The 26,815-nt window shown below is 38.3% G+C and overlaps 1 protein-coding gene across 2 annotated transcripts in view; it reads left to right on the top strand.

The window, feature by feature from the left end:
- mdy (midway) overlaps positions 1-26,815 on the top strand; it is a 117,733-nt gene that overhangs the window by 52,805 nt on the left and 38,113 nt on the right. Inside the window, exons 6-10 of one of the 2 annotated variants that reach the window (XM_067150644.2) lie at positions 83-232; positions 15,626-15,797; positions 15,893-16,001; positions 18,624-18,668; positions 18,749-18,927. In XM_067150644.2, the coding sequence (XP_067006745.2) occupies positions 83-232; positions 15,626-15,797; positions 15,893-16,001; positions 18,624-18,668; positions 18,749-18,927 (655 nt within the window). The remainder of the gene's footprint in view (positions 1-82; positions 233-15,625; positions 15,798-15,892; positions 16,002-18,623; positions 18,669-18,748; positions 18,928-26,815) is intronic. The other variant, XM_068228564.1, reaches the window with a different exon arrangement.

The following is a 26,815-nucleotide window of genomic DNA, read 5'->3' on the forward strand; positions in this document are numbered from 1 at the left end:
GGGTTGTTTGTATTGTTATTACTAAGCCAAAGTTGATCCATGTTTTGTGCTTGTTGCTAATAAGGCAATTGTTCTGTTTCAGTTGGAGCTACCACTGTGTGCATGATATATTCTGTACTATTCTTGAAACTCTGGTCATACATTCAAGTGAATATGTGGTGCCGTCTAGCTCGAAATCACTCTTCTAGCAATGGTCATATCAGACGGCAGAGTCTGTCCTTCAGTAACCTGTGTAAGTTTTTACTGGTCATATCCTTAAACTTGAAAAAAAAAAAAAAAAAAAAAAAGAGACTTGGTTTGTTTGCCTCTTAGTGTTCACATTTGTTTCTTGGTTTTTCTGGTGAACAAGGGAAATGGCAAATGTGAAGCTTGAACCAGGCTTTAAGTTAGAAAATAAATTGTTTGAAAATGGATGGCTTTAAAAATTATAGCTTACTTGTGCTAAAAGCTTGTGCTGTATACCAGATTATACAAAATATACCTCAGCTTTTTCTTCTCCCTTTTATTTCTGAGTAAAAACTCATCCATCACTTCATACAATAGACCAGTTATTAGTGCGGTAAGTGATTTGGTTGGTTACAGCATGCTAATGTTGTCCCTTCCACTTTTAAGTGAGCTGGCAATTTAATTTACTGTTGACTAGAGCTTGGCAACTCAAAGTGAAACCCTCCAAGAAGTGTGAACTTGAAATAATTCCCTCCTGCCCTTCTGTTCCTAGTCGTGCAAGATCAATGGCTTTCTGATCAGTATGAGGAGTGTCCTGCCATGAGCCAATCAAAATGAACGATCTCCCAATGTTGCTGAATACTGAATGCAAGTCAGTGCTCTGATGGAAGAAGTTTCCGTTAAGTCATAGTACCCTAGCTCAGTGCTTTGTCATTGTGCATGGCGTGGCAACATGGAGTTGTGGTCTAGCAAGATCCAGGCCTAAATAGCCAGTGCTGCTGGCTTTCATATGCTGATTGTTGCACTGTGTTGCGATTTTTATTGAAGACTGTTGGAATACGGTATATTATCCTATCAGAAATATGTTAAGTGTGTTAAGTAATGACAAGCACTCAAGTTGTTCATAGCGAAGGGAGAGAGATAGCTACTCTGTCTACTGTCATACTAGTCTGCTCTCTCTGTCATACCAGCAGATGGAACTAGCACTTATATCACTTGGTTTCCAGGTTCTTACTTAAACTTGTCATGCTATAGAAAGTCTAGAGTCTGCACATTAACAAAGTAACGATAGAACACATTGTGCTGTGCTGTTCAAAATATACTACTTAAAAGTTGACATACATACTAACCTGAGAGCCGTGTGCTGTTGAACGTATATGCCATACTTTTTTGCTACCAATTACAGGGAATTTTGTGAGTTTCCTGAGAAAGCTGCATTAAAAGAGGTGAAAATGGAAGGATTTCTTTCGCACAAAAATTATGCTCAACGGGGAATGTTTACAGAATTGACATACAAAATTGAACCATGAATAATTTATCTTCTGTATTTAAAAAAAATAAAATCATTACTTTTGTGGACTAACAGTTTTGTTGTTGTTGTTACTATTCTGTAAATATGCTGTGATATCTAACGAAGTGTTCTGCCATTCATGGATTCTAGCATAATGTATGTATATTATGATATTGACATTGTGTGTGTTTTTTTAACTACTATTATTCTCATAATTTGGTCAAAGATACCATACTGCAAAGTCAAGTATTCAGATATCACGAGGAATAATGCCTCAATAGTTTCATGCGAAACTTTGGCCATTGGCTGTATAAACACTTAGCGCATTTTGCCCGTACATGATTTGGGCATTGTTGCCTTTTCCAATGTGGATGGCGCCCGTATTACATACCCTTCATTTAAATATAGTTGTGCGAATGTCATATGATTCCCGTTCACAGCTTGATTGTTAGTCCATTTAGTTTCCATTAGAATACAGCAGTTATCAGGATGTCTGTGTAGAAGTACGGATGGTTTGTGAAACTGCTCTCCTTGCCTTGACTTCTGCTTAAGCGGGCTTTGTTCAAGACACGGCGTCGGCTGTGTTAGTGTATAAACATGTCATCACACAGACTTAACAATAGTGATATTTTCTATATTTTACTTGCGGATGCAGGTTCAGAGGTAGGTGGTGGTTGAGGAGCACCTTTCCTTTGAATCGGATAACAGCACATCACTTGATAATTCAGGTTAGAGTTTTATTCATTATGTCATTATTTCAAATACATTTTTTTTATTCTGACAGTGAATAGTAGAAGTTGTTATTCTGCAGAAATTTTATTCTACTTTTTTCTTCTATGAAAACTATAAAGATGGAGAAAAACAGATGTCCAGGATGAAGAATTGGAAAGAGAACAGATGGTAGTTCAAGGAATGCAATGTTGGGCTGTGTACTGTTTTCAGAATTGACGTACGAAATTGAACTATGAATAATTTATCTTTATTTTTTTGAATAAAATCATTACTTTTGTTGCATAATGTTTTCAAGTTTTTGTGGTTGTTGTTACTGAAATTTACAGAAATGATAACAATAAGTTCATAATTCCAACACAGTTGGTCCATTATTGGAACTTACAAATTTTCCAGCTAACTTATTCTTGGTTGCCAGAACAAATATTTCAGTTTCCATATAGGAGCCTAAATCTATACCATCCAATAGCCTAGCAGGCATAATTTTTGTTCAGGAGAATTGTGGCTCCAAGTAGCATGTGCAGTGGCCTTCACTACATGAACAAGGTGTCCTAGTTATCAACTGATGAGCCCAGATTTTGGTATACTGGGGCAAAATGGTGGCAAGCAAAAATGAATTACAGTAGATGAAAAATTTGTAATTTCCAATGGACCAATTATATTGTTTCAGTAGTTAACCTTCCTTGTCTAAAGCTATACTCTTCTGCTCTGAATTCTTTTCCTGTTGACTTTCTTATTCACTTTTCAAGTACTTTTTTGCAGATCTTGGCACAGTGATGCATCAGGATTATACCGCGATAATTCTGAAATTTCCTTCTGACTCCTTTCTTAAAGATGGGTACTATTACACCCTTCTTCCAATCTCCTTGTACTTTTTTTCTCATTCCGTACTACCTGCATCATTCTGTATAGCCACTTTGTACCTGCTTTCCTTGCAGATCTATACCATCCAATGGCCTAACTCATCCACTCCTGGTGCTTTTCCCATTTTCATCCTCTTCACAGCTTTTTCCACTTCTGCTTAGGTTAACTTCTCCATGTTATGTTCACACCTGTATAGAATTCCTCAATATGATCTTCAGTTAATCCTACCGCATTCAGGAGGTCCTAAAGAGTATTCCTTGCTCCATTTTCTTGAGGTGTTATACAGTTTATATAAAAATAAAAATGCAGTAATCAGGTTTGGCAACAAACTAAAAGCCCCTGTACAGATACTGAAAGAGTGAGACAAGGCTGGCTACTCTCACCATTCCTGTATAATCATCAATGAATCTCGAACAAAAACAAATCTTGGGATGAAAATAGGAGGGAGACTAATGCACACCATCAAATTTGCTGATCAAGCTATAGTTGCAGGTAGTCCCACAACTTTATCCAAAATGTTGCTAAAGCTGGAATGAAAAAGCTGAGCAATTCAGTATGAAAATGAATATTATTAAAACAAGTCATGATGTTTAGTAGAAACCCATGTCCATTGCACGTGATGATAGTGGTGAGCCTAAACAACACGTAGCACAGTTCAATTGTACCTTGGTCAGATCACAGCAGAAAACCTTGAGTGTCACACTGAAATAAAAACACAAATAGCAAAACAAGCCTTCAGAAGATAATCAGTTCCTTCTATGTCAGAAAACAATGTCCCTCACCTTACGTAAAACAGTATCGAAACCTTGTGTTCCGTCTGTTGCGCTGAGACCTGGACGTTCACCAAGAGTGATATCGAGAGGCTAGAAGCCTTGGAGATGTGGTGTTGGCGTCAGCTGCAACGCATAAGTTGGGTGGAGAACAACAACATTGAGATATTGAACAGACAGCTGTTGAGTCGGATTAGAAAGAGACAACATTCTTGGATGAGACATAGGCTTCGACATAGTAATGTGTTGATATAGATGTTGATTCCCATAGGGAATCTGAAATATTTGTCCTGAATAGGTAAATTTATAGTACCATGGTATTATAAATTATAGTAATGTGTTGATAGAAATTTTGGAAGGTAAAATACCAGTGAAACACCCTTGTGGAAGACCAAGAAAGACATTCATGATTTTTCATGTGAACTCAGGATGCAGGAATTATGCAGACACAAAATGTACTGCACAGGATCAACCCAATTGGACAAGACTCATCACAGGGGCAAACCAGCCATTAGACTGAATTACTTACAGAAGGAGGAGGTTAACATTTTTATCCTCTATTCTCTCCACTTCACTCTGTCTACCCTTTTATTTCTCACCATTCCATACAGTACTTTCAGTTTCCTATGATATCTTCCTTCATCATCTGTGTCCACTTCCCCATCTACTTCCTTCTCTGTAACCATCTTTTTAGCTTCCATACATTTGTTCTTATAGTCTTCTCTTGTCTCTGCGGTTCTTTGTTGAAACCATACCCGAAAGGCTACCATGCTGACTCCTTCCATTTCTTCTTTCTGCAGGTCCTTTCACATGTTGTTTCTGCAGCTTTTACCAAAGTATTTTTGAATCTTTCCCATTCCTCCTCTCCTGTCCTTAGTTTGTCTGTTGGTAATTTATTCTATATTAGTTCTTGATACTCTTCCTTGGTTTCCTTCTTTCAGTTTCCAAACTTTTATTTTCCTTCCTCGGTCTTCTGTATTTTTTTCTTTCAGTATTCGGAGAATAATTACCAACAGCCGGTAGCCTCTGATGGTATTACCTTAACATTTATGATGTTCCTATCCATCTGAAAGTTGAAGAGCATATAGTCCACAACTGATTTCAGTGACCAATCCCTGCTGTACCGTGTTATCTTGTGGTTCTCCCTCGTAAACCTTGAGATTCCTACCATCAACCCATTCCTCTTGCAAAACTCTAACAATTTCTTTCCTTTGTCACTCCTCTTTCCTCAACTTTCTGGTCCCAGCATATTTTTGTAGCGCCTCCTGTCCATACCTAGGTGGGCATTTAAATTACCCATGACTATGATGTGCTGGCCATTTAGCCGTTTCTGCAACTGATCCTCAAAATCTTCCTTTTCTTGCTGAGTGCAGCCTACCTGAGGGTCATGCAGCTGAAGTACTTCCAAGCTCTCTTTCCTTTTTTACGAATATTTTTATTTTCATAATTTGGTCACTTATTCCATTAACTTCCACTGTCAATCACTTTCTCACTACTCCTCCCACTCTACTATCCCTCCCGTCTTTATTTCCACTCCAGTACGGCTGGAAACCTTTCCTTAGTTCTATGTTACCTTCTCTTTTCAACCTTGTCTCTGCCCAACCTAATTTATCTATTCTCCTTTCCTCCACTTTGTTCGTTAATGTCATAATGTTCAGTGTTCCAAATCAGTCTGTTGTCTCTCCAAGGTAGTCTTCTGATACATCTGTCTGGCTTGATGTTCCTTTTCTTAAAAACACCACCACCAGCTTGCTGGGCCTGTCATGATTTCACCACAGTTTATTTCTAACAGCCCTTACTTTATCTTAGTCACAGTTCTGTCAATCAGACTCCTCCCACCTTTGCTTCTTGGCTCATTTTTTTTTTAACTGATTGCCAACTACAGAATTTCTCTCTTCCCATTTGACTACTTTTCTTGCATTCCAATAATATTCTTGTTATGCAGTCCTACTATTGTATGTACATTTCACAGATAAGTCACTCTCCTTGTTTATTTTCCTTGCGTGGCTTAAGTATGCTGTTTCTTATTCCCAAAAAAGCGATGTCTTCCAATTTGATTCTCATAGATTCTCTTTATGAATTTTAGAAGCTTTTACCTCCTGTTGGTGGGAGATGCAGACGAAGAATACACCCACGGTATCTCCTGCCTGTCGTAAGAGGCAACTAAAAGGGGCAACCGAGGGATGTTTGTATCAGAACCATGAAACTACTTGTGATTAGTACCATCACGCAGGGAACACCAGGGGTCACTTTTACTTGCGACTAGTACCACTATTACATACAATTTACAAAATATACATTTAATGTTAACCTAGTCAATACTTACAATACCACATTTTGTGGTTAAATAATTATAAATGGTAACAAGGTTGTGAACATGTTTCGCCCTTCTTAATGGGCATCATCGGCACAATGGATAACCTTAAAACAAATAATTACAATTAAGAACGTTTACAATTATTGGTTATATAAAATTGGAATGAGATGTTGTGATGTTAAGTTATTTTCGATATCATGATTAGAAAAGTTTGATGCGAATGTTACAAACACAAGTTAAAACTATTGTAGTTTATTTTTACAATATTGTCTAAAAAATGTATATAGGCATTCGTCTGGAATTGAAATGGATCCTCTTCTTTTAATTTTTGGTGAAAATCATTGTTATTGTTGTGTTCGCCACCAAGCAGATTTGAAGAAAAAGATATGTATAAAACATATGTTCCTATTGTAGAAATTAGGTCAGGAATGAACAATTGGTGTTATTTCTTGAGTTAAATTGGTTAAAACACTTTCAGGTGAGAATACGTTAAAATGGAATATATGTTGAAAATTTATCCCATGTAAAAGTTGGAATGGTTAATGCTATAACAGTAGTCTTCCAGATTGTTGTGTAAACAATATAAACAGAATGGTTTGGCGATGGGAGACCCTATTTCGGGTATCCTAGCCGATATCCATATGGATACGATTGAGCACACAAAAATTAAAACTAACATAAAAGGAATTATTTTATGGTTAATTTTTGTGGATGACACATTTGTCATAATTTATTTATGTATTTATTTATTTATTTATTTATTTATTTATTTATTATCAGCAACAGCATAACGCCGAGTTACAATCTGAGCTATGTACATTAGATATGAATCTAAAATTAAAGATATATAAATATTTAAAAAGGACACAAATATACACAATGAAAACTGTAAAATTCTATATAATACATATTTACATAAACATTATTAACAAAGAAAAATACATTTACAGTAAATACAGGAGCAGAACGGGAAAGAACAAGAAGGAAAATTAAGTTATATGATAAATATCATGACAGAAGGAAGGGAACGTTACGAAGAGATCTAGGTTGTTGACAGATAATGTATTAAACATTGCTGGAATACGTACCGAAAGGGGACCTTTGGGTGAGAGAAAGCTGGGAGTAAGGAGTATGGAATAGGGTCTTCATTCTGGTATTACGGGATGGGACGTGGAGGGGGAATAAGGAAGCTAAATCTGGAGACCTAAACAGACCATTAACTGCTTTGTATAGCAGCTTTAGGTCGGCTACTTTCCTCTGAGCAGAAAGAGTCTTGAGGTTCAGTTTCCCAAGCACTTGGATAGTGCTTAGATTGCGACATGCAGGGACCCTGGCTCTGACGATAGCACAGAAAAAAGATTGTACACGGTCAAGGAGGCTGAGGTTTGAAGAAGCAGAAATGGACCAGACTGGAGAGGCATATTCAACAATAGGCAAGATACAGGAGACATAGAATGCTCTGAGGGCATTTACATCTGTGATGTCAGAAAACCTGTACAGTAAACCAAGGAGTGACATAGCATGTGATGTAACCCTGTTTATGTGGGAGACAAACAACAATTTACTGTCAAAATGCACTCCAAAGTCTTTTTGATTGTCAACAAGAGCAATTGGTTGGTTCAGTAGGTGATATTCTTGTAGAACGGGAGATTTACGAAGTGTGAACGAAATGGTGGAACACTTGGAGGGATGAGGTTTAAGACGCCATGTAGTACACCAACCTGACAGTGAATAAAGTGCATTTTGCAATTGGATTGTATCTGTAGGAGAATCGATCTGCTTGAAGATTTTACAATCATCAGCAAAGAGCAGTATTTCACATGAATGGTGGGAAACAGTATCGATAAGGTCATCAATAAACAGGGCAAAAAGAAGTGGACCAAGGACACTACCCTGCGGGACACCGGAGAGGGTGGTGGTGAAAGAACTGCATACATCAAGAACAACGCGCTGTATTCTTTCGCTCAGAAAGCTATTAATTAGAGCTAGGAGTCTCCCATGCACGTTAAACCGTTTAGAAAGTTTGTGCGCAAGAAGGGTGTGATCCACGATATCGAAGGCCTTTGCAATGTCGATATAGCATACATCAAGTTGAGAGCCCGCGTGGATGGCAGACGTGGCATGATGGAGAGGATAGCCAAGTTAGTTACGCAGGAGCTTCCAGGAAGGAAACCATGCTGCTGAGGGGATATATATGGATTTGTAAACGCAAGCAAATGCTGATGGATGATCCTTTCACAAATGATTGATAAAGCAGGTAATATAGAGACCGGGCGATAATTTGCAATATCCGACCTCTGTCCACCTTTAAGAACGGGTGTGATATACGCATGTTTCCAGGAGCTCGGAAAGTAGCAGACTGAGAAGCACCGATTGAATATCACACTAATAGGGTATGAAAGAGTTACTGCTGTGTTCTTAAGAAAGATAGGACTAAGACCATCAGGACCAGTGGGTTTATTTTCTGACAAAGATGAAAGTAGGGAGTACACTTCAGATTCAATGGTGGAAATATTACTGAGGCTATGGAAAGTAACAAGTTTGATTTTAGGAAAATCAGCATACTGTACAGGTTTAACAAAATCAGGGGTAAAATATTCATTGAATAATTCAGATCTGCTCCACTGGCTACAGACTGGTCCCAGGTTACTACTTCCGGTATTCGTTTGTCTCTTCTGTTATTTATAAGTGACCAGAACCTTTCACTGTTGTCTTACTTCAATGCAGGCTCCATTAATATAATCAGAGTAATCCCGCCTTAATAAGTACTTGTGGTGTTTGCGAAGGTCCGAGAATATTTTATAATTACTCTTGGAAGGCGCATTCTTCCATTGTCTCCAGGCTACCGATTTTTGCAGTTCAGCACTTTTAGTATCACTTTTCTTCCATGGAGGGAATTTTCTGGACATCGAACGAGTAATAATGAGGTCCCGAATCACAGCAAGCGTCCAATCATAAAATAAGTCCACATCTTGAACTTCACCCACATGCAACAAATGCCATGGTAACAGGGCAGGGTACGATTCACAGTCTGCCAGTCAACTTTACGCTACACAGGCACAGAGCTCCTAAGGACAGGTCGATGACATCTCGGAGCACGGGGAGGGGTGAGAGTGAAAGTTGCTTCAAAGGACTTGTGGTTGGAGTTAAAAATATTTCGTCCCACAGACACAGATGAGGGCTCGTTATAGGAAAGCAAGTAGTCAAGAAGACTATTTCCGCAGGTGTTTTCCAAGACATGCTGTTTGAAGTTCAGTCCAGTAATATAGTGGTCCATATACCATTTGTCAAGGCTATTAGAAGGCTGACCTAATGAAGGGGAAATCCAGGAGACAGACAGATTAGTCTCCTAGTATGACAATGTTATCTTTGGAATGAACGGCTTTAAGCACAGAGGAAAGAAAAACTTCAGAATAGCTGAGATAAGAATGAGGTGGTCTATAGAAACATGCAAATAGATATTTTATGTTATGAAATGTAACTTCAACCCAAACAGCTTCACAGTCATTCATCAGGTCGGAGCGTAGGGTCGCATGCCATTTAGATTTGACACACCCGCAGCACACACTGCCGCATACACACACTCACTCATGCCTTACACACACTCTGCTACCGTAGACACGCACATGCACATACGCACACACGCACGCATACACACACCAACAGGTCCGTGAATACTTACCAACTTACCTCATGAGACGAGGCCGTGGACGGGCTGGAACAGACTAAAACAGTCTGGAGCTGGACTTGAACCAAATTAGACTAAAGGGAGGAACGGGAGACGGAAAGAACCCAGAACCCTTCCTGATAAATGAAAGAATGGGGTCAAAATACATGGGGGTTTATTAATGAAAATAAAGCAAGATAAGGCAATAAAAAAAATATTCAAGTTTGAAACATTACTCACGGAGATATGCGTAGAAACTTATCGTGTAGGTTATTCATCCAATCATATCAAGAGGCAGATTGAAAACATATCAAACATGGCCACACAAGCTTCTTTCAATCACAAACTTGTAACATACGATTTACTTCCTCCACATAACTTCATACACGCGACGTATGACACATTCGTCCTCGCAATGAACTAATATCAGTGGACATACATCGAAAGAACTTACACGCACATCAAATAAAGACATACACGTTACATCTCACACATCTCCAGGTATATGGACCAGCATCCCAGAGAAGAGATCCATCACGCAACAATCCCCCATTTGAAAAGCACAGCATCCCAGAAAGAAAAAAAAAATCAAAGAATAAATATGGCTGCCATAGTTACGAGGCGAGTAAACAATGCTAACAATGAAAGAAGACTCATTCAAATGAAAGCAACAAACGTAAATATATAATTAGGCCAGCAAATAGCCTGAGGAATGAAAATAAGAAAATGTAAATAAAACTTAAAAAAAAAAAAAACACTGTAAGAAAAGGAGAATGCTGTTAATCGGGCAGGCATACAGCACAACCACACGTATACACTCACCATAGAGACCCAAAAGAAATGTATACGGGTAGAATAATCAGTTTTGTCCAGACACATAACGAACACAGGGAGATCCGCATAGCAAGACAAGTGCTTTCATGGACTCATGAGCTCAATACAAGACGCGTAAAATAACAAAGGATTGCCGCATCAAGGCAAGGCATATCCCCACATAATTCACAGTAGCTTCATCGTAACCATCACGCTTGCAACATATTCATATCTCCTCACCACGGACGAATATGAATACCAGTCATAGCGTCAAAACACGTCGTCACGCATCACGAGCTCGGCCATGAGAAAATCGACGAATAAAAAAAAAAAAAAAAAAAAGGGGCAATAGGTCTCGAACTTCACATCACATACACGCCAAACACACCACTGACTAAAACCATCCTCCATCCTTACAGGTTTAAGTCACACAAAAAAAAGAACACACAAGATCAGAGAAAACTACCAATAAGGCAAAATGCAGCATTAACAGTTAAATGTACATAACTAATACGCCCACGCAACCATAGCAAGCCAAAAAAAGTTACCTTGATAGTCGGGCGTTGCTCAGAGCATTAGGTAGTCACAAAATAGCGACAGAGATAAAGAGTCGGGCATTCAAGTAGATAAATCCACTGCATTAAAAGTAAAGATCTCGTATCTCAAAATGTACATTGTTGTATCGACCGCTATGTCGGCTACAACCGTCCTGCGAACTTGTTTCAAAGAAGGCGGACACAAGACTGACTGAAGAGACTTCGGCTGATGGCCGGAAGCGCACTCTGTCAAGGAGAAAACGAGTCATACGTCACGTCTAGGGATAAATCGACCGAAAAGTTGATTTCAGTAGAATGTATTACGTACAGAGGAGTGCGCCACCAAGGGAAACTTGGTGCGGCACAAATGTAACTTCAACCCAAACAGCTTCACAGTCATTCATCAGGTCGGAGCGTAGGGTCGCATGCCATTTAGATTTGACAGCAATTAAAACACTCCCTCCCCGGGATCCTGTTCTACGATTGGCCCTCAATAAGGAAAACTCTTTTGAGAGTGGGATTTCAGAGTCTAACACAAAATCCGTCAACCAAGTTTCACTTAAGGCGATAACGTCGAAAGCAGCTAATTCTTGAACATGAAGTTCAGTCTGTAATCTTATTTTTTGACAAGAATGTCACCAGTAGTAATGAAATATTAGATAAATTAAACAAGATCAACTCCAACGTAAATTTTACAAAAGATGAAGATGAGGCTCTTTAAATTTTTTTGATATAAAAGTTACCCGATCTAACAACTCCTTTGAATATCAAATTCACAGAAAACCTACACACTCGTCAATTACAATAAATAATTCTTCATTACATCCTGGATCACAAAAACAGGCATCTTTTTACAGCCTGATATATCGAGCCTTAAGAATCCCCTTATCTCCTATAAATTTGAGAACTGAATTAAATTATATAAGAAATCTTGCAGTAACCAATGGATATAAGATTGAAATGATAAACCGTCTGATATATAAGATCAAAAACAAGCTATCCACTCACCTCAAACCAGATAGGCATAACAGAAATAAACATGCCGTTTTCACGAATAATAGCCCAACTATCCACCAAATTACTAATACCTTCAACAAGTATAATATAAACGTAGCTTACAGAACAACCAATACTACACAGAACATATTTTTCAATTATAATAAAATAAATAATAATAATAATGGCAAATATTCAGGTTCAGGGGTATACAGGTTGACATGCTCGCAGTGTGGTTATTCATACATTGGCCAGACTGGACGAAGTTTTATTACAAGATATATGGTACACTTCAATGCCGACAAACATAACAAATATTCCGCTATAAGTACACACATGAAGGAAACAGGCCACCATTTTACCTCAATAGAAAAAGATCTGACAATAATAAGGAATACTAACAAGGGAAAACTACTAAATGAATTAGAAAATATTTATCTGGACAAAACATTTAATAAAGATTGCAACCTTAATGACGACATGGAGATTAAGAGTTCTTTATACACATTAATACCTAAGTTATTGAAAACAGTTATTCCAAATCAAAAGATAATTCTGCATACATTAAAAGTTGTCAATTCAACAACTCCACTTATCCCCCCCGAATACTAAACCTACAATTCCCCCTCCAAATACTCCCCCTCCCGTACCAATACCAATACATATTACTCCGCCCAATTCTCCCCTCCCTCCTCCACACCCATACAATACGCGTAGCAGGAACGCCAGTCAGACCAACGCTAATAACAGAAGAAGATACACTCCAGGGCATTCGAGTAAGTATCCATTTTTACGTAACCCATAACACTATACAATCACATACATTATTTATACATACACATTAAATACGTTTTTTTATTTCTTTGCAGTTCTAACCATTGAGAATTTTTCTTTTTTGCTAGTTGCTTTACGTCGCACCAGCACAGATAGGTCTTATGGCGACGATGGGACAAGGAAGGGCTAGGAGTGGTGAGGAAGTGGCCGTGGCCTTAATTAAGGTACAGCTCCAGCATTTGCCTGGTGTGAAAATGGGAAACCACGGAAAACCATTTTTAGGGGTGCCGATAGTGGGGTTAGAACCTACTATCTCCCGAATACTGGATACTGGCCACACTTAAGCGACTGCAGCTATCGAGCTCGGTACCATTGAGATTTACACAACAACCTGGAAGACTACTGTTATAGCGTTAACCATTCCAACTTGTACATCGGATACATTTTCAACGTATATTCCATTTCAACGTATTCTCACCTGAAAGTGTTTTAACCAATTTAACTCAAGAAATAACACGATTGTTCATTCCTGACCTAATTTCTACAATACGAACATATGTTTTATACATATCTTTTTCTTCAAATCTGCTTGGTGGTGAACACAATAACATTGACTTTCACCAAAAATTAAAAGAAGAGGATCCATTTCAATTCCAGACGAATGCAGATATATTTTTTAGACAATATTGTAAAAATGTACAACAATAGTTTTAACTTGTGTTTGTAACATTCGCATCAAACTTTCTAATCATGATATCGAAATACCTTTTAACATCACAACATCTCATTCCAATTTTATATGACCAATAATTGTAAACGTTCTTAATTGTAATTATTTGTTTTAAGGTTTTAAGTTGGAAGGGCGAAACATGTTCACAACCTTTCTATCATTTATAATTATTTAACCACAAAATGTGGTATTGTAAGTATTGACTAGGTTAACATTAAATGTATATTTTGTAAATTGTATGTAATCACTATCGTCAATACAGATCAAAAATGAGATTAATGACTTTTAATATAGTACCACTATGTTAGGTAGACAGTAGGTTTGTGATTAGCAACGGAAGGAGAGTCTGTATGGGTTTTCCAGTACCCATTATTAGTATCATTGTGAGAAACGCCATTGGTCTGGATGTGGCCTGTGATTAGTACCACTATATCAGGGACACCATGCGTCTGCATTGCCTGTGATTAATACCCACTATATGAGGAGCACCACGGGAATACCGGTGCCCGTGATTAATACACCTAGGTGAGGAACACCGTGGGTTTGCGTTGCGTATGAGTGGTGCCATTATGTGAGAAACACCAAAGGTCTGCGTTATCGGTGAGAAGTACAATACTTGTGAGTAGTACCACAATGTGTGGAACACGGTGAGTCTATGCTACTTTTGATTAGTACTGCAACATGACAATACCATGATTCTACTTTATTGGTGATAAGTACCATTATGAGGGGCCATTGACCTGGATTTTGGACCCCTTTAGACAAGCATCCTCAATTCAGGATGTGCTTTAGAAGCAGTCCCTTGGTCAGTAATACTATTGTTTATGATAGTTTCTGGGTTGGATCCACTGATGGTTTTAAATTCATATCCATTCATTCATTCTTCATGTTTTTTATTCTGGTCAGTGGATGATTTTGAACTTTTAAATTGTCATAACATTTCATCTCATTTCGTACCATTAGGGGCCAATGACCTAGATGTTAGGCCCCTTTAAACATGCTTAATCATCATCAACTTAGCTTTTCACAGGCCAGAAACATGTAAAACTAATGAATATCATATGAAAGGTATTCAAAAGAAAACCACCTGAATTCTTGTTTTAATTTTATTTAGATGTGGTACACAACTGTCTTTTTATTTTTATTTCTTTTTTTTTTTTCCAACATACTCTGTAATGATCAATGCAAATTTTCCAGTGCTTAAAAATATGCATGGAATTCCTCCAGAAAAGAAAAACAAAACAAATTAAACAAATGAAATTTGCTTGTCTGTGCAGCCACTTGTTTCTTCATCTGAGCGGATAGTCTTTTTCTCTTAGTTCCTCTTTGAGTGACCCGAGCATGTGGCAAACTTAAAGGGAGAAGTGTGATGAATAGGTGGATGTTGAACACTTATAATGCAGGTTCTGGATGGTAGCAACTGTTGTACGGGCAGCATGGGCTCAAGCATTGTAATGCTGGTACTTTGACAAGCATGCTTTGTCATACTGAATCGTCCCTATTCTAATTTAGATAGGTTTGACCTTCACTACTCAAAATAAAAAAACAGACCATTGTTCTTCTATCATACATGTTTGAAGTGGGTCTGCCATTGTTGCATTGGTGCTTCAGTGGTGTTTGTCTGCGTGGTGCTACCATCTACGGGATATTCCTTCAAGCCTTTGTAACAGATCTGCCAATGGACAGAGCCATGGTGCAACATTCCTTATTTTTATTACAATTTGAAGGTCTGCAAGACAATTAGTGGTGCTAGCTACAAGGGGGTGAGGGTTGGGACTGGTTGTGCTCTTCCTGGAGGTTGCAGGCTGAGATTAGAAGCATTTGTTTCCTGTTGTATAAAATAGCAAGACATCTCTTCAATCTGTCTATATAATGGAACATAATGGTAAAATACCTGGGAGAAACCTGAAAAATATGGTACCTATAGTCAGCCTTTATTCTACCAAAATATTTAAAGAATGTATTTTTTCCAGCCTCTCATAATGATGCATCAAATGGGGAAGTGGAGATGAAAGAGAAACAGTTAACCCAAGAGATAGTTCAGTATCCTGATAATCTTAATTTGAATGATATATTCTACTTCATATTAGCTCCAACATTGTGCTATGAGCTGAACTTCCCAAGAACCAACAGGATAAGAAAGAGGTACGATCAATTTGAAATTATTCCACAAGAGTTTTTCCTGTGAATTTTGAAATTGTTCACATTCTCTTGCATTTATATATATATGTTTTTAACAGGTTCTTAATCAAACGCATTTTGGAAGTAGTGATTGGTTTCCAAGTTAGTTTGTGTCTATTTCAACAGTGGATTATACCATCTGTGAAGAATTCGCTTATTCCATTTTCGGTGAGTTCTTACAAAACATTTTTTGTGCAGTCTTGTGTTTAACACAAATGTATGTTGTAAAATTATTTCTGTTGATGGGGAGCAAGGCAGAAATAGGAATATTCCTAGGATTTCTTTTTGTAGGCCGTGGAGTGTGTAATAACTGTCATTCATATCCTTAACTAAACAAACTTTATTACTATATTTTTTGAACTTGAAAGTGGCTAGGGTAAAATGTTTGATAGATAATGAAGTAATTTTAGAGGCATGAAATTCAGGAGTAGGTTATTACCAGCATGTAAAAGAAATCCTGCAGGGCAAAATTGTCACCTTGGCACCTGCAAAAATCATAAAAGTAGTTGGTGGGATGTTATTCTTAATACTACACCCAATAAGGTTTCTAGTGGTTGGCTCAATTTCATATCTGGGAAAATGCTAGGATGGAACCATTCTCGGTCCTATGGCTGCTTTTCTCCTAAACTTAGTCCTAGTAAATTATAAGGCATGGACTTAAAGAATATTAAAACATGCACTTAAAAATGATTTTATTAAATGACTTAAAGTTAAGAAAATGCTTTATATAATGATAAATATAATGTTTGTTTAAAAATACTACAGACCGGGAGAGTTGGCCATGTGGTTACTGGCACGCAGCTGTGAGCTTGCACCTTGAAGATAGTGGGTTTGAACCCCACTGTCGGCAGCCCTGAAAATGGTTTTCCCGTGGTTTATCATTTTCACACCAGGCAAATGGCTGGGGCTGTACCTTAATTAAAGCCATGGCTGCTTCCTTCCCATTCCTAGACCTCTCCTATCCCATTGTTGCCATAAGACCTATCTGTGTTGAGACATAAAGCTAATAGGAAAAAAGAAAAAACTACAGAAATTAATAGGTTAGACATGAACTTACAAAGTACATAATATACCTCTTTTATTTAGAGGCTGCTCAAAGACAAAGAATACACAGTACAATGAATATTGATTGAAAAAGAAATAGTTTGAAGAGAACTTGAAATAATAAGACTATTTGTGAGATTGAAGTCTACAAAAGCATTAGAAGAATTACCGGTACCTATATGAAACAACTTGAGAAATTCATTTTTACAAAATTTAAAATATATAAATATGATTTGGAAACAGACTTGAAATAACAAGAATAAGACTACTTGATTATGGTCTTTTAATTCATCTTAGTCTGAGTTGCACTGTACTACAAACGGTCACTTTCAAATTCTGAAAACTGAATTGCGATTATATGCCAAGAAGTTTTTATGACTTCAGTTAAAATGTTATAATTAAGGATACGTGCTTACTGTATCATCACATAATATTTGTCTGGTAGAGTCAGGTTAGGAGTTCTCATTATTATGGCAGGTCGTCTTTTGTACTGCCGGTCACAATCTAGTTGGGAATTTTGTTTTATAATAGTGGGCACCCTTGCCTACTGCCAATCACAGTTGAGTTGGGGAGTTTTTATTACAATTGCAGGCCTCCCTCTCCTGGCAGTCCCTATCAATTTGGGGAGTTTTGATTATAATGGCTGGCCTCCTTTATAGATCACTACCAAGTAGACTTCCATTTATACGTACGGATATACAGAAGTATGTACATGTTTATAATTGCAGACCTTCATTCCAAGATTAACGGGTGCTAAATGGAACATCATATCAACAAATTGATTTTGCTATTAGACTCCTTTTTTAGTGGTCTACATGGTTAGTCCTAATCATATCTTCTCTATTTATGTGTTAGAAGGTTTGAATAGTGCAAATTTGTGTACAGTTTTCATACATTGCTTTATTTTTTGCATTCTTACGTGGCAGCTAGAATCATAAAATTTGGCCTCCACATGTCCATTGGTCATGCCAATATGTGTGATGAATTTGATGATTATTTCTTATGTGTCAAACTATAAAACACCTGTGCAGAATGTACAAAATTGACTTAAAATCAAGAAAAGCAGTTCTATCTAACGTATAAGAGATTGAGATATGACTAAAATCATAGGATCAAAGTTGTAGATTTCTCCAAATTGGATTGCGATTGTGCTATCCATTTTGTGATATGACTTGCTCTTTAGCCACCAAATACCATGAAATGGAGGTCTCAAGTCATTAAAATTGTTTCCATATTTCTATATTTTTTGGGGGGTAAAAAGTTAAATTTGAACATCTTGGAATTTTTCCATTGGTTACAGGATAAATTTTGCCAAATTTCAATCTTCTGGCTCATCTGGCAGATTTTGTCCGCCATCTTGAGGGGGGATGAAGACTTTCAGAAAACATTTTAAGCCCATGAAAACTGTAAATCATTTGCTTTGGAAAGATATATCCCACTGGGTGAAATAAATGCTTACACTTGCATTCTTATGCTCTGCCCTAATTTTACCCCCCTCCCCCCCACCCTGGAATGCCCAGGGAATTTTGGGAATTTTTGATTTTTCTAGGGATCCTGAGATAATCAGCTTCTGTGGTAGCGATTTTTAGGTTTTTAAGATTCCTCAATGTGCCTCATTAACTCAAATCTATTAAGGGTATGAAAATTAAAACTATATTGGTATTACTCTGTCAGTAATTTTGTGAAGAGATGTCTTGGTATAATATGGTTTTAATTTCTATCTTTGGAATGTTCTCCTTTTTTCAGAACATGGATGTAGCAAAGGCCATTGAGAGATTACTGAAACTAGCTGTAAGTACTCACTTCTGTAATGGCTCTGATATTTGGTTTGACTAATTCTATTATTAAATTATTGAACACTTTTCTTCCAGATACCAAATCATTTGCTCTGGATGATATTCTTTTATTTAATGTTCCATTCCTTCTTAAATCTAATTGGAGAATTGCTACATTTTGCTGACCGAAATTTCTACTGTGATTGGTGGAATGCAGAGAATATAGATACCTTCTGGAGATCGTGGAACATGCCCGTTCATCGTTGGGCATTGAGGTGAGTGATATTTGGTTGTAATGATTTAAAAGACTCAACGTGAAAGCTATTTTCAACTTGGCTCGAATGAAAACAGTCTAACACAACGTTCTAAGTCTTTGGTATTCTTACATTATTTCTTGTGCACAAGGATTCTGGATCCTAAACATTTAATAAACTGCTTCAGTACATGAGAGTTAAAGTTCAAGGTATTCTGGGCTGTGATAATCAAAAGTGCCTTAAGTTGTTGTTCACTTTAAGAGGCGCAACTTATATTGAAGTTGTTTTAAATAAAAGATGTCCTGATTAAAGGTATAATAATATAACATTTAATAACTTGAGAAATAATGGAGATCTTTATTGGCGGTTTGTTTCTACAACTTGGGTAACTCAGAATGTTTTCTGTGTTCGCTTGCGATGGCGGTGGTACCACATGCACATGCGCGTAACTGCATTGTTCACGAGAAGCGCGCTAGTAACCATGTGGACTCCACAGCAGAAGGTGTTCTGTGTGCTTTCGCTCGCCGAGATAAAATCTGTTAAACTAGTACAACGTAGCTTTCGGCGTGAGTATGGACTGTTACCAACTGATGGTGTTCCTTTGAGAATCTGGGATCTTGCTGTGGATGTCGGGCTGCCATGCCAAGCACGCAGTTTCAGAGGCTACTGTTGCTTTAATCCGAGAGTCCTTCAACCGGAGCCCTCGTAAGTCAGTTTGACAAGCAAGTAGGCAGTTAGTTACCTCGTTTGACAGCACATGGTGTCTATAAAAGTTACACCTACGGGCATACAAACTGCAGCTTCGTCAGAAAATCAAACCTCAAGACAGGCTGCTGCGGAAGGCATTCGCGGAGTCAATTCTAGCAAAAATTGATGGAAACGAGGCATTCCTCGATTCGGTCTGATTCTCAGATGAGGCTACATTCCATATTTCCGGCACAGTAAACAAAAACAATTGCTGCATATGGGGATCTGAACGGTGATAGAGTTGGAACGGGACTCTCCGAAAGTGAATGTGTGGTGTGGATTGTTGAAGGACAGGGTTATTGGCCCATTCTTCGTGGAACCTACAGTTAATGGAACACGTTACCTAGACATGTTTCAGCAGTATGTTGTGCCACAACTTCCTTGTGACGCGATCTTTCAGCAAGATAGTGCACCATCCCATTATGTGGAAATTGAGAGTTCCCAGATCGCTGTATTGGGAGAGGTAGCCCATCAATTGCTTGGCCCCCTAGAAGCCCCGACATTACGCCACTTGACTTTTTCCCTGAGGGGGTTTGTCAAGAATAAAGTGTACCAGACACCAGTTTGTGATCTACCAGATCTGCGTCATCGCATTAGTGTAGCTATCGCAAATGTTACGCCTACAATGCTGCAGAATACTTGGAGAGAAGTGGAATACCGACGAGATGTCTGTCGCACCACTATTGGTACACATATAGAGGTTTATTGGGTATGTAAACAAACATTTTGAGTTACCCTACTGGTAGAAACAAACTGCAAGTAAATATCTCCACTACTTTTAAAGTTATTCAATTTTATATTATTATACCTTTAACACCAGACACCTTGTATTTTTACTCTTTATTAGAACACTGCCTTGCCCATTCTTTCCTTTTTTTTCTGCATCTTTCGTGGAGCACCCTGGGATATTTGCCTTGCACGAGTCTCTTCTCCCATCAGGCTCAGGAAGATGTAATATTCAATCATCATACCTGCCAAACCTTCAGATTTACCCAGAAACTTTCTGTTTTTAACTCTTCCTCTGACTTTCAGATTTATTTTTAATTCTTCCTATTTTTGATCAATATAACATTCAGTATGGTCAATACTCTTCCCCTAGGATAAAGGATAAATTCTTACATGCTTGTGTAATTTACCCAATCCCAGTTTGAAGTGTACTTGATGCTTTATTTCAAGAGCGTATTGTCTGTTGCCTACGTGCATCATGTTTCCTGCTCGCTGCAGCAGCATGTGCACTTTAGGGCTGGGGATTCAGGACGGCAGTCGTCCTACAAGCAAGAGAGGCTAGCGCGCACTAGCGATTCACTTAATCGTGACGAAAGGAGTAGTTTCTAATTGTGTGTTTCGCACACTATTAACATCATTTCTGTGCGTAATTTAGTTGGAGTTGTAGGCCACGTGTTTTTTTCTAGCGGTTCTGTGCTTTTCCCTGTGTCAGTCGTATGTTAATGAGACATACCGATCTGTTTTGTATGTGGTAGTTTTGCGTATTTCAGTGCCTTTTTGTTCATTCTTACTTCATAATTTTCATGAGTTGAATGTATTTCGGGGAGTTGTGTCTGTGACAGTTTGTGGTATTTTCTCTTCACGTTATGGCCAAAAATCATAAACGTTATCTGTGTTCAGAGATACCGTACCTATAAAATTAAATTTCTGTTCATTTTACAGTCTAATAAAGGAAACTATTATGAGTTTTGTTGCATGTGTCAGTGTAATATAAATACAGTGGAACATGGATATCTCGAATCACCTTGGGAGATAAATTTTATTTCATGTTATCGAAATTTTGAGATATAGAGAACACCGTTTTTGAGCATGTATAGCATATAATTGAATCATAATTATGTACTTTTGCCGAATACATTATTTTTAACAGTACTTCAATATATACAGAGAAACTCTATTTTATGGCATCACTTTAATTATAACACTTATTATAGTAACTTTTTAGAAGACAGGATACAGTACATACAGTAGTGAAACTGAAACACAGCTCCATTAACACCTTTGGAAAAGAATCCGTTAGTCTCTTCTGTTTGTTGCGGTTAACCTTTCCTCCCTTCACTTTGAAACTTCTCGTCAATACCACACAGCTGAGTTTCGTAAATGGAGCTTGTCTTCCGCGACTTCTGGACTTGTTTTCGTACATGACTGGTAGTTGACACCTGAGAAACAACAAGGCTTTGCCAATTTTCCAATCACTAGAAGTTAAATTTTTTTGGTTCTAGTCATTTTAGTTCCCAGCTTCCCTGTAACCCTTTCTTTACTTGTTAACTTTTCCTCACAAATCACAACTGCCATATTGCACAGTTAATGATGCACAAAATATGAGTTGCAGAGTAATTTTTGCTTCCAGAGAGGAAATGTTTGCTTCAAGAAATCAAGAGAATCGTGTAACCGAATTTTGAGAAAATGGAGAAATAAATACTCTTGAAGACGGAATAAACGGCCGGAAAATTTAAGTTATTTAGAGATGCTGAAAATTCGAGTAATGGAGCTTTGAGATATTGAGGTTCGACTGTGTTATTATTCGTATGCATGTGTCATAAATGAGTGATTAGGTACATTTTCATTTAACCTTTTTTTTTTTTTAAGATTTTAAATTTAATGGTCGATTCACATTGTAACTATAGATATGTATGCCTTTTATGCTATCCTTTTTTCACTTACAAGGGAACATTGGCAATGGTAAAGCCGCTGATCATGTTCAATTCTGGAAAACACGTTGAGGTACACGTAAAAAAGATGTCGGCATCAATTTTGGGTGCCAACATTCATTAGGGCATTAATTAAGGGGCCTAAAAGTTGCACATTTCAAGTTCCGCGCGATCAGTGATGAATACCTGCTGGCCAATGCTAAGCTGGCACAATGCCTGCCTGGAGACACACCTCTGTGCCTCCTCCCCTCCTCCAACTGGTTCGCCGCTGCACGTTTTCTTTCTCCTCGCGCTTGCTGGCTGCTTAGCTGTTGAACAGAACTGGCACTATACTTTGCTTCTTTTCATACTGTAATTATTGAAATCCTTTAAATAACTTTGTTTCACACATGTAACCTAAGCTAATATACCCATATTTTTTTCAAATTTTATGTTTTCTTTCCTGCTAATTCCGTTGAGTTGTCACATTCGTGGGTACAACCCTGAGTTAAGTACCATCGGGCGTGGTCAAACATGGGGTGGGGTACTGAGTCTGACCTACGCTTAAATTGTTATTTAACCGAGCTCGATAGCTGCAGTCGCTTAAGTGTGGCCAGTATCCAGTAATCGGGAGATAGTGGGTTCGAGCCCCACTGTCGGCAGCCCTGAAGATGGTTTTCCGTGGTTTCCCATTTTCACACCAGGCAAATGCCGGGGCTGCACCTTAATTAAGGCCACGGCCGCTTCCTTCCAATTCCTAGGCTTATCCTGTCCCATCATCACCATAAGACCTATCTGTGTCGGTGCGACGTTAGATAGGAAAAATAAATTATTTCTAAAATGCCTTAAAACTGTTGGTAGTGTAGTTTAGAGTGGACATACATATGAAATTAAATTAAATCACCCACCATTAAATAAATCGCCTACCTTTAAACAACGTTAAATATCTTTTTCCTTTTCTATCTTTAGTTTTGGCGAACTGTGGACCAAGTTAATTTGATTTCAGCTGCTTCTGGGCTTTGATTTGCACCCAGGGATCCTTCATTCTTTCACTCTGCAACCTCTTCTCTATTCCGTTCATGGTGTTTGGGTCTGCAAACTACCTTTTTCTTGGAAACTCTTTGTGTTCTTTATTTTTGACTTGTAAGTTTTCCTCTTGCTTATTTCTGATCCTTCTATTCCCATTTGTTATATCCTACTTCACTTCCTGAGGCCAGCGTACCACAGTTTTCCTGGTCTCAAAAAACCTTACTATCTGCTTGGTCAGTCTTCCCAGGTCCATTCTGTAGATGTGTCCAAAGAACATGGCTCTCCTCTTCCGGATGGTGTCTGAGATCTTTACTCTCTTCCTGTACAGTTCTTGGTTTGCTTTCTTTTTGTATGATCCATCTTCTGTTCTTTGGGCTCCTAGTATCTTCCTTAGAATTTTTCGCTCCACCAGTTCTAACTTCTTGACCAATCGTACCTTTATCAGATTCAAACATTCACCTGCATATTATGTCCGAGTTTTGCATTGATCGAGATTTTCTTGTTATAGGTGTTCATACTTAGCTTGTATGCCAAGATCATTTTGTTCATTCTCCGTAACAGTGCCTCTTTCTCTGACGGGTTGTTATCTATCCACTTTCCCAGATATTTAAATTTCTCTACTTTCCGAATCCTCCCTCCCTCCCTCCCTCCACTGTCATCTCTCTGGGTGCTGTTTCGATGTTGGTCATGTACCGTGTCTTCTCGAAGGAGGTCCGTAAGCCTGCCTTGCTCCTTTATTGACTCTGACAGAATCACAATGTCGTCTGCAAAGGCTAAGCAGTCGACTACAGTCCCTCTATTCTTATATCCCATTCGTATACCACCTATTCCTTGCATTTTCTTGCGCCAGTTTCTAATCACCTTGTCAAGAACACAGTTGAATAGAAGGGGAGAAAGCCCATTCCCCTGTCTGACCCCTGTTTTAATCCTAAAGGATTCTGATAGTATCCCCCTGAATGTGACCTTGGATGTTGTCAGTCAGTCTGTTTAATGATCTCTCTGGTCTTTCAATCTAGACCCATTTCTTCCAGGATACAGATCAGTGTTTCTCTATCTATCGAATCGTAGGCCCTCTTGGAAGTCCGCAAATGTGAGCACGAATTTCCAATTTCCAATTTTTTTTTTTTTTACTCTATCTAGCAGTGCCTTTGAAAAGACCTTATATGTCTCTGGTAGTAGCAATATTCCCCTGTAATTGTTGTCTGCATTATCTCCTTTCTTGCGAAGAGGGTGTATTAACGTTGATGTCCATCCATCTGGCAGCTTCTCTTCTTCCCGGATATTGTGTAGGATTCTTGTCAGTTCAACGATCGCTCTGTTGTCAGCATATTTCCAAAGTTCTGCAACAATCCCATCTTCTCCAGGTGCTTTTGTTGTTCTTTAAGGTCTTCATGATTCTCGTGACTTCGTCCACAGATGGAGGGTCCGAGAAATTACGTGGCCGGGTAGAGGTTCTCAATGAATGTTATGAGATTTGGTACCTTGGGATATCAAAACCTGGTTACAGGTCCAGACCTTCTTTTCATGCCCCCGTTCCCATTTTGTGTATGTTCAGTTGTTGTAACGAAACAAAATTGCAGACGACAACAACAATTATAAACTATGTGTTTGAAACTACTGGTATTTTCTGTATTGCATACTCTGGTGTGTGGAATATAGGTAGAATGTTTTTATTTGTGCTTGTACTGAACGATTTGCAGCGACAGACACAACCCATTTCAATTGCAGGAATGGTTGGCGAATATAAATCAATTTAATGCATAGACAATTTTGATACGAGTATGAAATGGAATGTAGTAAAGTTTGACGTAATAAGAAAAGCCTTGAAAAATAAAAAAGGTGTGCATTTATATATGCAATAGATATACAGTAATCACAGGCAGATCTGTAGTCTTACTTTTCTGGTACTTTTGCATTATAGCTGGCGAAGGTCTATGTATTCGAGTAATTATATTAAAGTATCACACTACAGTCTTCTGGGTACAATGGCAATTATATACGTAAAGATTTAAAAGGCTATTTTACGAACTGGTACAACAAGAAAAAAATATTAAAAGGCAACACAATAAATGACACCGTACCAGGCAAGTTGGGTGTGCGGTTAGGGGCACGTGGCTGTGAGCTTGCATTCAGGAGATAGTGGATTTGAATCCCATTGTCAGCAGCCCTGAAGATGGTTTTCTGCATTTTCCCATTTTCCCACCAGGCAAATGCTGGGGCTGTACCTTAGGGCCATGGCTGCTTCCTTCCAACCCCTAGACCTTTCCTATCTCATCACCATAAAACCTATCTGTGTCGGTGCGATGTAAAGCCACTAGCAAAAAGATGACTCCGTATACATTACATTGAGCAAACTCCCCGTCAATAACTGATAGTAAAGAACAACAATCTTTGTTCTATTTGAAACATTAAAAAATAGTGAAAAGAAAACTGAAACAAAACACAATTAACAGGCACCATACTTTTATTACGGGACGTATGCTTTACAATAGTAGTGTTCCTCGTAGAAGTGTTTGACGCACAAGTCCTTCGTACACCAAACACACTTGACAAAACCAATATTTGAGCACAAAGAACATACCAAGCCAACACGGTCAAGGGAATACACTACTGGGTGTTCAAATTGTCCAGGATGATCATCAAGGTACCCACTGCAGTACCACAAGTACTTCCACATGTTTTTGAATGGAGATGTCAGCTGGAAATGCAACTTTAAGATAGTGTTACGATGGTGCAGCACGATGCCGGTATTCATAAGTCGCATAAGTCTTGTATATGTTTTCCAAATCCGAAACCCATACACGTCAAATGGCTGACAAACTGCTGTAGCGCCGGCTGGAATCGTCATAACTTCTACTTCCGTGCCATGAACGAGCGCATTGTGGCCAGAGACAGAATCTAACAATAAGATGTTTTGTCCATCAGGTAAACTTGGTTTCAAGATGTCATTATACTAGCTCTGAACTTCTGCTCTGCCCATCTTTCTGGATGTTGTGAACAGAATATTTTAGTGTGAAAATATTCTTTTCTTAACAAGGGAACTAAAAACACAATTTCTTTCCTTTAAAACTATTAGCAACAGGGAGAGTAACTCACCTTCTGCTGTCACAGTAGGCATAATCGTGTAGCTGTGCATAGTAGAGGGAATTGATTGGACCACCGTGCTAATCAACTTTTCTCCTCGGCGCGCTAACATTCTGCCGGTGTACATTTTCGAATTAAAGCCGCTGTGGTCGCTGTTAAAAACATGTGATGGGCTGTGTAACTGTGTTTTTTCTCTTAAGTTTTCCACAAACATTTTAGCTTCCACCATAACGTCAGTTTCCCTATCAAGTTTTTTCGTTGTCACGACAGTCATTTTTCAAGATGTGATTTTGAAGTGGTACAACCTGCCTGAGGACACTTTAAAGTCGTGGATCACTCGAGAGCGGACACTTTGCATTGCCCACTGTTTGATTGCAACATCATGGATGGTGGACGCTCAGTACTCCGCTTCA

This window comes from Anabrus simplex, chromosome 7 (assembly GCF_040414725.1).
Source record: "Anabrus simplex isolate iqAnaSimp1 chromosome 7, ASM4041472v1, whole genome shotgun sequence".
In the NCBI taxonomy this organism is placed as follows: Eukaryota; Metazoa; Arthropoda; class Insecta; order Orthoptera; family Tettigoniidae; genus Anabrus; species Anabrus simplex.